Genomic DNA, 12739 nt, shown 5'->3' on the forward strand with positions numbered 1-12739 from the left:
CCCCAATGCAAAAACCATCCTTACTACTGACGCCAGCGCAAAGGGTTTGGGAGCCTCACTTATGCAGAAGATGGAGGGTCAAGAAACGGTGATTGCCTTCGCTTCGAGAACTTTGAAAGATGCCGAGCTAAACTACTCGACGATAGAAAAAGAAGCTTTGGCGTGCTACTGGGCAATAAACCACTTTAAGTATTTCTTGTGGGGCATCCCGTTCGTGCTGAGAACGGACCACAAACCGTTAATACCATTATTCTCCACTAAACGCCTGGAAAATACCACACCTCGTATTTCTAAATGGGTGCTGAGTCTGCAAGGGTTCAACTACACCATGATTCATGTCCCTGGAACTGAGAATTGGGTAGCGGACTGTCTTTCCAGACTACCAATGGCGGATGAGAACCCGATGCACAACCCACCGGAGGTGACGATTCTTTTGGTTGAAATTCCGGCCATCAATCGTGAGGAGTGGGAGAAATCCATAAGTGATGATGGGGATTTAGCAACATTAAGGAATGTGATTCGCAGTGGTTGGCCTGTTAACAAGCAGGAGGTGCCAGAGTCCATTCGGCTTTTTTGGCCTGTGCAAGACGAATTATCCATCGTTGAGAACCATATTTGTAGAGGAAGTAAGATCATTCCTCCGAAAAACATGTACGAAAGGATAATACAGATTGCCCATGAGGGCCACCCAGGGAGGAACATGACGAAAAGCAAAATCAGGCAACACTATTGGTTTCCCGGGATGGATTCGCGTGTCGAGGAACAAGTAAAGAATTGTGCAGCCTGCGGCTCCTGCGACAAAACCAAAGTTGTCCGCAAGGCACCGCTATTCCCGGTAGAGGTCCCCACCGTACCTTGGGAAAAGCTGGGATTGGACATAATTGGTCCCTTAAACCTACTAAACCAATCTAATAGATTCATGTTTGTTCTGATAGACTATCACTCCCATTGGATTGTAACAAGAATGGTATCTTCCATCACCACCGCGTCGCTATTGAGCTTCTTGAGAGACACCTTTTCTAAAGAAGGTATTCCAGGGGTTATAATAACGGACAATGGTGTTCAATTCGCTTCTGAGGAAATGAAGCAGTTTATGTCCACGCTGTCCATCACACATCTCAAATCCCCACTGTATTGTCCCAAAGCCAATGGTCTGGTGGAAAGGGCGAACAGGATGATAAAGGACACCATCCAGCTCGCATTGAACTCCCAGGTTCCGGTGGAAGACGCCATAAGGAAAATGCTGTGGTCATATCATACATCGCCCAATGCTGTCTCTGGGGTGTCACCATTTGTTTCTCTCAAAGGCAGGAACCCGGGTTCCAAGCTTACTCCTAACTGGCTAAATGGTGGAACTCCCGTGTGGGTGGACAGAGATGCGGTGTCGGAGAGAACTAAGAAACATCAACAAGAGTACAAGCTCAGGTACGACAGTCGTTGGGGAGCCTCAGGAAAAGAGTGGAGAGAAGGCCAGTGGGTGGTTGTTAAGAGGCCGTCCCTGTCCAAATCCAAGATATCCTCATTTTCCAAACCACTAAGGATAACTAGAGTCAACAACAATTCAGTAGTGCTGGAAGACGGTGGCATGTGGAGTATGGACAATATAGCTAGCTGTCCTAGCACTACTGGTTCCAAACCAATTTACGAGAATGATCGTAGTCTTGAAACACCCAGTGGAGGTGAACCCAAGGTGGCTAGAGTACGTAAACCCCCTAGTTGGCAATCCGACTACAAAATGGGATCCTGATCCTGCCATCTTGCCTCCCATTCCCTTTCTCATGTTTAGAGATTGCCTAGCTTTGGGAAGTGGGGGGTTAAGTGGGGCATTTCTCTATCCACCCGCAGTTTTAGAGGATAGTGTACTCATTTGTACTTTTGTTCTGCAGACAATGTATGTATGTTGAGAAACCCCATCTGCCTGTATACTTTGGAATAACGCTATATGGGTACCTAACCGTTTTATATTTTTCTCTGCTCCGCAGGGAGATGTGTTATAATCTGTACCTGTGTTCCTTTCCCTTTCCCCCCCCTCCTTTCCCTCGCCTGTGGATCAGCCCAACCTTAGAATGTTGGGGCTGAAGCTCGTTATAGAATGTTGGCGATAGCGTCAGTTAGAGGCTGAAGGATCCGTTGAATAAACGCCTGTTCAACTTACTGCTCGTTCTGGTAGTTATTCACAACATATTGTTTACATTTTTACTCTACGTTCCTTTTGTGCAATCTCATGGGGCTCTCTGTTTTGTAGAACTGTAATTGTATTTGTAGTAACTGGAGGCCAATCATAGGCTTCAGGCTGGTGTGACCGGCTTAAGTAGATTCCTAACACCACAGTCACGCCTGCCTGTTGTATGCTGGGGAAACCTTAGCCAGTACTTTTTGTGTGGGAGAGGATGATAAATGTCACAGGAGCACTCAAGCCTCTGACTTTCTTAGATTATCCTGAGGGAATATTTTGCTAATAATTTGTTGTGCTATCCGAAAAATTGGATTATTTTGAAAACCTCATTAGTGAGGTGTACATTGGGGACACAGCAAATTACTGACCAAACTGCAGGTTTATCTATTTATGCTTATTTATTTATATTATTTTTTATTTGAACACAGCAACGTAGCATTGGTCATAGCAACTGGTCAATAAGGTCATTGGCAATGTTGATCGGAGCATATTTTGGTGCATGTTGGATACTAGTTGAGAAACAATACATGGTAGGCAATCATTTACAACAGATATGCTGGCCAACTTACTGTGTATACATATCCACATACTTACATTGGGAGTAGTAGGAAACTATAGCGGAGCTCAATTAGGTTGTTGTGAATAATTTGTAAATATTGTAGCCACTTCTGAGCATAAGTAGGTGAGATTTTAAAGCAGTGTGAAAGCAAGAAAATAGGATGTTAAGAGCTGTTCAGCTAGGAGTCAATTCAAGAGTTATAAACCGAGCAGCTTGAAAGATCAGAATTCAGAAACAGCACACAGATGTTTGGGAATTACAAGGTTTATGTCAGAGAAGCGACCATTGTGGGATGAACATGTCTTATTTGCATATAATGTAGATAGTTAAGGTTAGGTATAGGGGTTATGAGAGTCTGGCAGTCCACGGACCACTAGACTCGTAGGGGCGTGGCAGGGGGGTCTCCCAATCGCCCTATTAGGTCCCAGGGCAGTCGGGCCGCCCTGGGACACCGCCAAGGATCAAAGATCCCTGGCTGGGGCACAGCAGTTTTGAGGCTGCAACATGCTTGGTGGCACCCCACCAAGCACAATGTGAGTTTCCTCACTGCAATGAAATGTGTGGCGGTGAGGAAACTGGGCCCTACAGGGCTCCCTTGTGCCTCACACCATGTGGATTCACATGGGGGCACACCATGTGCCCCGCTCTGTGCATGCACACCAGTACCTGCAAGGCATGGACTGCAGCAGTCCATGCCGTGCAGATACTGCATTTGACATTACCATTGCGGTGCCTATTTCATAGGCACAGTCCGGAGAACGCCAAAGACCCGCCCACCAGACAGGAGAAAACACCTGATTTGGCAGGCGGTACGTACATGGGTTTGGCGGTGCGAGAGCAGTGCGGTCCCACTCCTTCACTGCTAAATTCATAATAAGGCCCTTAGAAACTATGCTTAGCAATGTATAATTTGTCAAGTAACCAGTCAATTTGATGACGATAGTAGTTTGATAAGGCAAGCTGTGGTTATTCATAGAGCACTTATTACCTCTGATGAGGCCCTGTGGCACTTTACAGATGAGTAGCATGCTACTCCGTGACTGCAACAACATGCCATGCACAGGGAGTTAAGATTTTTCAAGCCTGATATTTTTTATGCAGTGGTCTTGTCGTTAAAATTGGGCAATATTTTTGTGGGTGATATTTACAACACATCGTTTATGATAGACACAATTCTAACCACGACATTCTGGTACAATATCAAGCAGTTGCGGTAATTCAATTTCCTCTGAACAAGCACACAGAGTAGAGCTTTGGGCACAGGAAAGGGAATATGTGGTCACATTATGCAGGTGATGAGTATTGGGTATTTGGAAGAGGCGGCAGTAGAAGCAGGAACCAACGTTCACAAGTGGGTTGAAATAAATACCAAGGTTTCTAGCTGAAGGTGTGGGTTGAGAGTATAGAGATGGTAAAAAATGAATTGGCAAATTTGGGAGTCGTATTTTAGCAGAAAAGTAGATCATTTCAGTTTCGGAAGAGTTTAGCATAAAGAAATTGGTATTCATCAAAGGACGAATAGTTGTGAGGCAGTCAGAGACTTTGAAGTAGGTTTAAGGGGTAAATCTTGAGAAGGAAAAGCAAATATGTGTGTCATCAGCATACAGATTATAAAATAATCCAAGTGATGAGATAATGTGTCCTGAGGGTTGGTGTGTACTCAGAGAAAATTAAAAGACCTGGAACAGGCCTTTTGGAATAACAACTGACAGGGGAGTTGGGCTTGAGGAAGATGAACCCCATGGGACGATAAAGGGTTGGTCAGACAATGAAAACCAGCTTGGGCTTCATACGCTTTGCCCAAGGTACTAACATACGCAAGCCAAGAAATACTGAGTCCCTTACCACAATGAAAAGAATCTCTCATAATGGAGTGATTCGGACTGGCTTCTCATTGAGCCATACCCAAAGCCACAAGGACAAGGGGCCCAATTGAATATGATACTCCTCAACCTGTTTCATTGAACAATTAAAATAGCCCTGAACCCTTGCTCGACATGTAGCCACAGGTATGCACAGTTTCTCATAAACTGCAAAGAGGGGTGTAATTGCCTTACGGCAAGTAGGCCGAGGTATGTCAACAAGTGAGCTCATTTAGATAACTTAATGCGACAATTTGATATTTTTGCCACCCAAGACCTGAAGAGTCAAAAAACTACCCAAAGGTAAGGACAATTGCTGTATTTGTCCAACCAATAGCTTTCAAAGTTCAAGGTAGATACACCTGGCCTTTTAGAAACACAGCACATTATATGTGATTTAGTAAAGTAAGTATTTAAGTCAAGGTCTGCCACAAACTCAACAAATGAGCTGACTAGCATGCTTGTGCCATCGGTGAAAAGCAATGCAGTAATAGATACCTTAGTTACAGCTGGGACAGCCTTGAAAAGAGTATTTAAAAAGTACTTCATACTAAATAATTAAAAGAGCTGCGAGTACACACCCCTATCCAACACCCCACGAAAGTTACATTTTTGTGTAAAACATAGAGAAAGTGCACTAAACCGAATCCAAACACAACTCGAGAAGGGATAGCCACAATTTGGTATCATAGATGCTGTCAAAGGCTTTAGACAAATCCACGAACACAAGGTGCAGTGGGCAGCTTGGGCAACTGTTAATGAACTTTTTTTTAACAAATATTATCATGATTTTAATGTATTTTAATCTTGCATACATTATTTTATGTGTGTCTCTGACAACCAAATAAAGAGAGATTTGATTTGATCTAAAGGTGTAGAGTCAAGTCAGACAGGATAATGTGGAGGATGAAAGGGCTACTGCTATGATTATTTGGTTCTGAAAGGGTTGGCTGCAGATCAAGAGCAGTAGGCACTCTTAAGTGTAGGAATGAGATGAGTTGGTGATTTCATAGAGGAGACAGTTGGTTCGGATAAGGTAATAGAACCGTCGGAGGTGGGGTGTGCGACTGTAGGGAAGAATCTGAAGAGTGATCCTACTGTGATTTTGATGTATGTGGTTTCACCATGTTTTTGAAAACTCAATTATTTTGGAAACACCCTTTGAAAGTGTTCAATTCCAATTGCTTTCTGTATTAAAGGTTTCCACATTAAATTGTTTATTTTTATGATTTATATGTATCTTTTATGATTGCAAAAACAACAAACTGAGGTGACATGGTGTGCAAAATAATTATGGATTGGGTTGCGGCCCAGAGTAATTTATTACAAGTGGCTGAGATTAATTCAAGCATTCTATCCATCACTTTTTTGTATTCTTTAGTACGTCGTCCTAAGTGGGACAGGTATGCCCAGGCGTGGGTCCCATGCACACTGTTTCACTAGAGCCAACTTGTACCTGATTGATGAGCCCATAACTAGGGTGAAACTGGTCCTGTGTTGCTTCTGTTCCAGTTCAGAGAGGAGACCTGGCTTGGCCGTTCGTGCTGAACTGTTCCGATTGGAGCAAGGTCAAGACTGATTTGCATATATCTGGGTCCAAACTGAGGTGACATGTGTGCAAAATAATGATGGCTTGAGATGTGGCCCAGAGTAATTACCAGTGACTGAGATTATATCAAGAATTCCATCCATCAATTTTTTGTATATCTTTTATGATTGCCTATAGTGCCAGGGATAGTAAAGTATCAAGTCCACCATGTCTGATCGAATTTCTTCCCAAATGCTTTTCACCTTCCTAGATCTGACTCCATGTGGTTGTGTGATGACCGTTTTCTACCATAAGTGCCCATTATTGCATCTACCTTGAAGAAAACCACTCACCCTGCTGAATGAACTTGATGGCATCTGCCCTGCGTTCAACGCCGAGTCTCTCCCATTGGTTGGTGTTGTCGAGGTAATGTGTGGCAATGACTGCCGGGGTCATGGTGATCATATTCTGTTCCCCACATCCTACGGGCACTGTGATGAGATGTTTCAGGTTGGCGCCATCAATGGAGTTCTCCACGGTTTCCCCCACTATATCTCCTATGAAGAGTCACAGCGGGAATGATCAAAAAGACATTCATACAACATTATTTATTGTACACCTCTTTTTTCCAGTAGGACTGTCAACTCTTCAGTACACTGGAGATAAACCACACACCACAATTTCTGTCAGGGTTCATTTTTTCTCTAGGATTTATTATTTCAAAGAATGTTTTAGGCTTTAGCGTGCTGTCAGGCTGTAAATTCAAGGAAATATGTTTACAAGGTTAACAGTGGTAAGAGTTTCAGTTGTGGGTGGAGGTCTGTGCCTTCCTATTAGATGCCGTAAGTGGAATAATTTGAAAAAAATCATTTTTTTGTGTAGGACACAGAGTGTCGTCTTTAATCACTGTTTCCAACTATGAAAAACACACAGAAAAAAAAAACAGCTGACACATGTTTCGCCCGATGGCCAATCGGCTGAGGGCTTTCTCAAGGCAGAGTGTCGGGGCCGGTAATCCTAATTCCTTGAATAGTAGCGCGACACGGTCTCTGTCGTCCCGGGGACAGTTTCTTCATAGTTGGAAAAAGTGATTACAAACGACACACTGTGTCATACACAAGAAAATTGGTTTTGGAAATTATTCCACTTACGGCATCTAATCCACCCACAACTGAAACTATTGTACACCCTAATGGCTCTTGGGTGCAGCCATTTGTGAGGTGCATGCCACCACCAGCATTGGGCCCTGACCACTGTAGCTTAAATCCCAGACACATCCACCCATCTCAGCAACCTATAACAGTGATAAGAGGCAGCCTAACTGCATACATTCTGACATTTCTTATACTGCTGTTTTTCCTTTTTTATACTTTTTCACGACAGCCAATCAAAGACTATCTGTCTGCCTAATAGAGGGCATTGTAGGCAGCTGCTTGATTGGACCGCCCCAAATGGCCACAGGAGCCTGCCACATTACAACAACTGTCCTAAAATTGCCTCCTTCTCCAAAAGCTCTTGCAGTGGAGCTGAGTTGCACTACAAGGAAAATTGCTTTAATGTCTTTCAATTCTTCAAATTATAATGCTCACCCTTGTCCACGCACTTGAAAGATACGTTTGATATTCTCTAGCACTACGCTATCACTGTTGCATTTACCTTTCACACTGATGAAAGTAACCGGCTGTGTGTTTGGAACGACGTCGAGCAACGAAACGGGCTCTATATCAACTCTCTGAACACCATTTTGTCCTGGATAAAGAAACAAAATGAAAGAATTACAGGGTCAATTATATTTCCTACATAACAGTATATATTCTCCCGTGCATTTCTGTGGAAGATCTCCCTAATATTTTATTTTTATATTTATTTCATTTTTTTTTTTTTAAAGAATAATTATTCTTACAAACTGAAGTCATTTTGAAGGTATCACTGTGCTGTTTCTTTAAACCAAAGAATAGTCAGAATTGTGTTATAATGAACAGTGTAACAACTATTTTATAAGAAAATAAATGAACATAGAGATCAAGGAAAAAGTATGTCTCTTGGGAGGGAGAGTTGGAAGAGAAGAAGAGAGGAAGTGTTAATTTATAACAAGCATTGGCATAGCCAATAGGTCTCGCCTTTGGGACCTTATAAGTGTTTAGCTATGCAACAGTTGCATAACTAAATACTTATAAGGTCCCAAAAGCGAGACCTATTGGCTATGCAAAGCGGCCGTGTGGCCCGAAAGTGAAAGAGATCGCGATCGCGTTCACAATCAAACATCAAAGCGGAGTGAAAGTAATCGCGGTAAAGCGCGGCGCGCGTGCCTGCGCACATGCACTGTAGCTCTAGGGTGGCCTGGTAGCACTTTTTGGAGCCCTCTCAATAAGTCTCGCCAGACCAGTGCATGCGCTGGGTCAGGCGAGACCTAAAAAAGAAGATGTACGTAGGCTGAGGAAGGGAAGAGTGATGAAAAGAGAAGATGAATAACACAGGTAAGGTCAAAGACAGAGCAGGGAAAGGAGCCGATAGGGGTGGAGGTGAAAATGTATAAAAGCTCATAAATATCAATCAATTGCCCAGAGAGGAAAGAGGGTAAAGGAAGTGAGTGGTGCAGGGCTGATAGTATCGACTAGAAAGTAAAGGGAAAGCTACACGCAGGGGTGAGCATACAAGGGTGGGAGGAGTCATATTGGAGCTTATTAGCTAGTGATCTGGAGGGAAAAGGCAGGAGTGAGCAGGAGAAGGGAATGCAGATTTGTGTCACCAAGACATGAAACTCAGTTGAGTGCTTCTCATCAGACACATTAGTATAGGTAGTTTATATGTTTAATATATAATTGGCTTATATAGCGTGCCATGCTCACTTGGGTACTAGTATGCGTCACATGTAACGGCAAGCGGATTCAGCTTGGCAAACCTGCCAATCCACATGGCAACAAAGCATGTCACATGAATCTGGCACTTGTCCCATGATCACCTGGTGAAGAGCTGAGATCACGCTGTGAACACAGAATTAGCTGGAAAACCCTACCCATATCAGGTTTACAGCTCATTTGTCAAAGCTATCCATGTTCCAACCCATTATGGATGTTATAACCTCCCTAGGACATGTAAGGTGGCTAGAATCCTTTTGTTTGTGTTTTTGAGGGGGGCGGGAAGGGCCTCTCAAGCTCAAAGCTCTGCTTTCCTTTCCAGGTTAGGAGTGTTACTTATGTCCTTATGTATTTGGGGGCAGATTTATGAGGCCCGTTGCGCCATCGGAACGTCACTTTTTGTGATGTTCCGTGGCGCAGAAGCCTGCGTGATATTTATCAGGCAGCACTGAGCCACTTTTTTTGACTTAATGCTGCCTCATAAATATCAGTCCCTTTAACGCAGTGTTCTGCGTTAAAGGGGCGTGCAATGGGTGTTGCTGGGGGCGTTCCCAGCAACATCCATGGCCTTTTGACACTGCCCCAGATTTACGAGAAATCGTAAATCTGAGGCAGCGCCAAAAGCTTCCGCCTCCCCAGGGGAGGCGTAAGGGAGGCGCAACGGGGAGAAATATCTTTATTTCTCCTCGTTTTTCCTTTTTCTATGTGTGCTGCATTCTGCAGCACCCATACAAAGAGGAAAAACCTCTTGTGATTATTTTTGTACAGAAAGGTTTCCCTTCCTGTACAAAAATATTAATCTCCGCAACGCAGGCACCCTTGCACCATGGTGCAGAGGTGCCTGCGTTGGCGCAGGCAGCCCATTGTGCGCCGGCGCAGGGAAAAAGGACAGGAATGCGCCGCATTTTATAGATACGGCGCATCCCTGCCCTTTTCTTTTGCCGTAGGGATGCGCAGCAGGAAGGCCTGCTGCGCTTCCCTACGGCAAAACCTCATAAATCTGCCCCTTGGTTTTCAGAGTTTGGGTGCTAGGTACAAGGGAGAGATGTGGCGCAGCGGGCAGAACGACTGACTCCAGAGCTCCGGCTCACAGTTCGATTCCCCGGTACCGGGGGCAGCTCAGCTCAGCATCGTGTGACTCTGGGCAATAGCTCACTTAATGTTCCCGACGGCCACCAGCACCTTGCTACCCTTAGGGGTGATATGTTCGCGCTTTACAAATGTGGAATTTACTTATTTACAAAAAGGTCTGTCAGGCAGGTTTGTTTTTTAGCTGCAGAAATCTGAAAAATGGTTTATTCCCTCTCACTTGTTTCTCTTAGGTCTCCGAATGTATGCATTTTTCCTTATAGATCCGAAACAAGCCATGTATGAACTGCTTTGTGTGTTATGCAGATGATTTTGAAGGTGATGTCTCATTCTAATGGGAGCCAATGGAGTTGCTTAAAAACTTCTATAACAATGTCTGATTTCCTGGTATTTGTTAGAAACTGAACTGTTATGTACAGGGTGAGTTTGAGGGGTGAAATTGATTATATGGGAAGACTGTCTAGATTGGGATTCCACTGTCCATATATGAGGGACCTAGAGCTGGCACCACGGTTCTGAAGTCTTCCAGCAAAAAGGAGCTCTTTATAGGCCACTTCTCTTGGATTTTTGACCAGTGAAGTTCAGAGAGCTGTTAAGTGAAGTGAGTACCCAAGAGATTTGGCAAATGCCAAGAGAAAGGGTGGTATACTTAAAGGGGCTCTGTTCATTCAACCTTTTATGTCTCAATTAAATGCAAGAAGTGACCCGTGATTGGGGGGGGTCGCCACCCTTTTGGCCCCTATAGAGCAGCCACCCCTGGCTAGTTGTTTTGCAGGAACATCTCTAATGATGAAGATGTAATATTAGGAAGGAGAAGTGAGTCCGCTGTTTATGGAGATCGTTTTTACTGGTCAAATTATGCACAGGATATGGAGTGAAGTACACGTAGGAAATGATGTACAGTCAGCTACTGATGAAGGTTTGAGAGGCAGAGAATGAACTGATATAATGCAAAATTAGATTGGCAAAGAGGAATGTTTACAATTGCCCAGTGAAACCAGCTGGTCTATGCAGCAAGGGGGTCGGCGTTATATATGGGATTAAGTACCCCATGCTGTACATTAAAAGGATATTGCAAGTCAGAGATGAGTTCGATGACCATGACCTTTAGAAGGTCATACCATATTCAGGAATGAGGCAGAGGGCCGAGTTTCCTTATAATGCCATGGAAAGCAGAGCTGACTGGCAATATCCTAACAATGTATGGCAGTGTACTATATCACTTATAATACGGGGTCACACCATCAGTTTTCCCACAAACCACTTAAATACTTAGGGGCAGATTTACAAGCCCTTTGCGCCACTTTTGCGTCACTTTTAACATGGGAAAAGTGACCCAAAAATGGCGCAAGGGGCTTGTAAATCTGCCCCTCAGAGCGTAGCTCTTTCATAGGAAAGAGAAAGCATGCTTGTAAATAAGCCTGGGCAAAGCACTACCCTACGCTCGCGTAGTTTGCGAAGTTTGCGCTACTTCGCACTACGCAAATTGCACGTAGCATAGTGCAAACACGCGTAGCGTAGCGTTGCGTAGTGCAGCGGTCATTTTTTGCTTGCTCGCGGTCCTCAACGTCAAGTTGGCGACCGCGAGCAAGCAAAATGACATCCCGGCGAGACTTTTTCCTCGTTCGCGATTAGCAAAATCAAGTTGGCGATCGAGAGCGTGGAAAATAAACCTCCCGGTGAGATTCTCAACGTGGGGAGGTCGGGTTACTCATTGCGAGTGGTCGTGTATGCTTGCGACCGCTCGCGATGAGAAACTACGGATGTATGATGTTACAACGCATGCTTTTACAACGCATGCTGTTACAACGAAATTTTTACAACGCAAATGCAGTGACAACGCAAGTCTTTACAACGCAAGTCTTTACATCGACTTGCACTAGATGGCGTGCTAACATTAAAAAAGTGTAATTTACTATTCTAACTCCACTCCACGTAACAGTAGGGAAGGTGTTTGGATAGTAAACTACACTATTTTTAATGTTAGCACGCCATCTAGTGCAAGTCGATGTAAAGACTTGCGTTGTAATGGCATGTGTTGTCAATGCATTTGCGTTGTAACAGTTTCGTTGTAATGGTAGTGCGTTGTAAAAGTTGCGTTGTAAAGGTTGTTCCCCGAAACTACCAGTCCGCGTTGAGAAAGCTGCCGCTCGAGTAAAAATCTACTCAAGCGGCAGAAAACGACAGCTCGCACTGTGCAAGATGCCGTTTTCAATGATTGCACAGTGCCGGATGGTTGTCAGCACTGTGCAATCATTGCAAACGACATCTTGCACAGTGCGAACAGGGTACTGCGCAGTTCGCGAAGTGCTACGCGTAGCTCGCGTAGTGCGAAGTGCACTTTGTGTAGCTACGCGTAGCGCTACTTCCCGAACTACGCCCAGGGTTAAAACATGAAGAATAAAAAAGACAATCTCTGGTGCAAAATGTACCACACCAAAATAACTGTTAGATAGTTGTTGCAAAAACATATTAGAAGCAGTTTTATGCAAGTCAGTTTAAAAACAAAGGTGCAGTAGAAACATACAGAAAGATTCACATTTTTCTATAATTACCCAACAAGTGCGAACATTTTACCTGGTTCCAAAAATATCAACTATCTGGTTGGCAATGTACTGCTAGAAAAGTAGATCAGAAGAAGAAGAAGAAAGAAAGCAATGGGGCAGA

General features: G+C 44.0%; 1 protein-coding gene across 2 annotated transcripts in view; it reads right to left on the reverse strand.

Annotated features, from left to right (window-relative positions):
* LOC146833084 (complement C3-like) overlaps positions 1 to 12739 on the reverse strand; it is a 595871-nt gene that overhangs the window by 196806 nt on the left and 386326 nt on the right. For both annotated transcript variants that reach the window (XM_085600722.1, XM_085600721.1), the window contains 2 exons: positions 7782 to 7874; positions 6479 to 6682 (listed from right to left, as the gene is read on the reverse strand). In XM_085600722.1, coding sequence (XP_085456848.1) covers positions 6479 to 6682; positions 7782 to 7874 — 297 coding nt within the window. The remainder of the gene's footprint in view (positions 1 to 6478; positions 6683 to 7781; positions 7875 to 12739) is intronic.

The sequence above is a fragment of the Triturus cristatus genome, chromosome 4_2 (assembly GCF_964204655.1).
Source record: "Triturus cristatus chromosome 4_2, aTriCri1.1, whole genome shotgun sequence".
NCBI classification, from domain to species: Eukaryota; Metazoa; Chordata; class Amphibia; order Caudata; family Salamandridae; genus Triturus; species Triturus cristatus.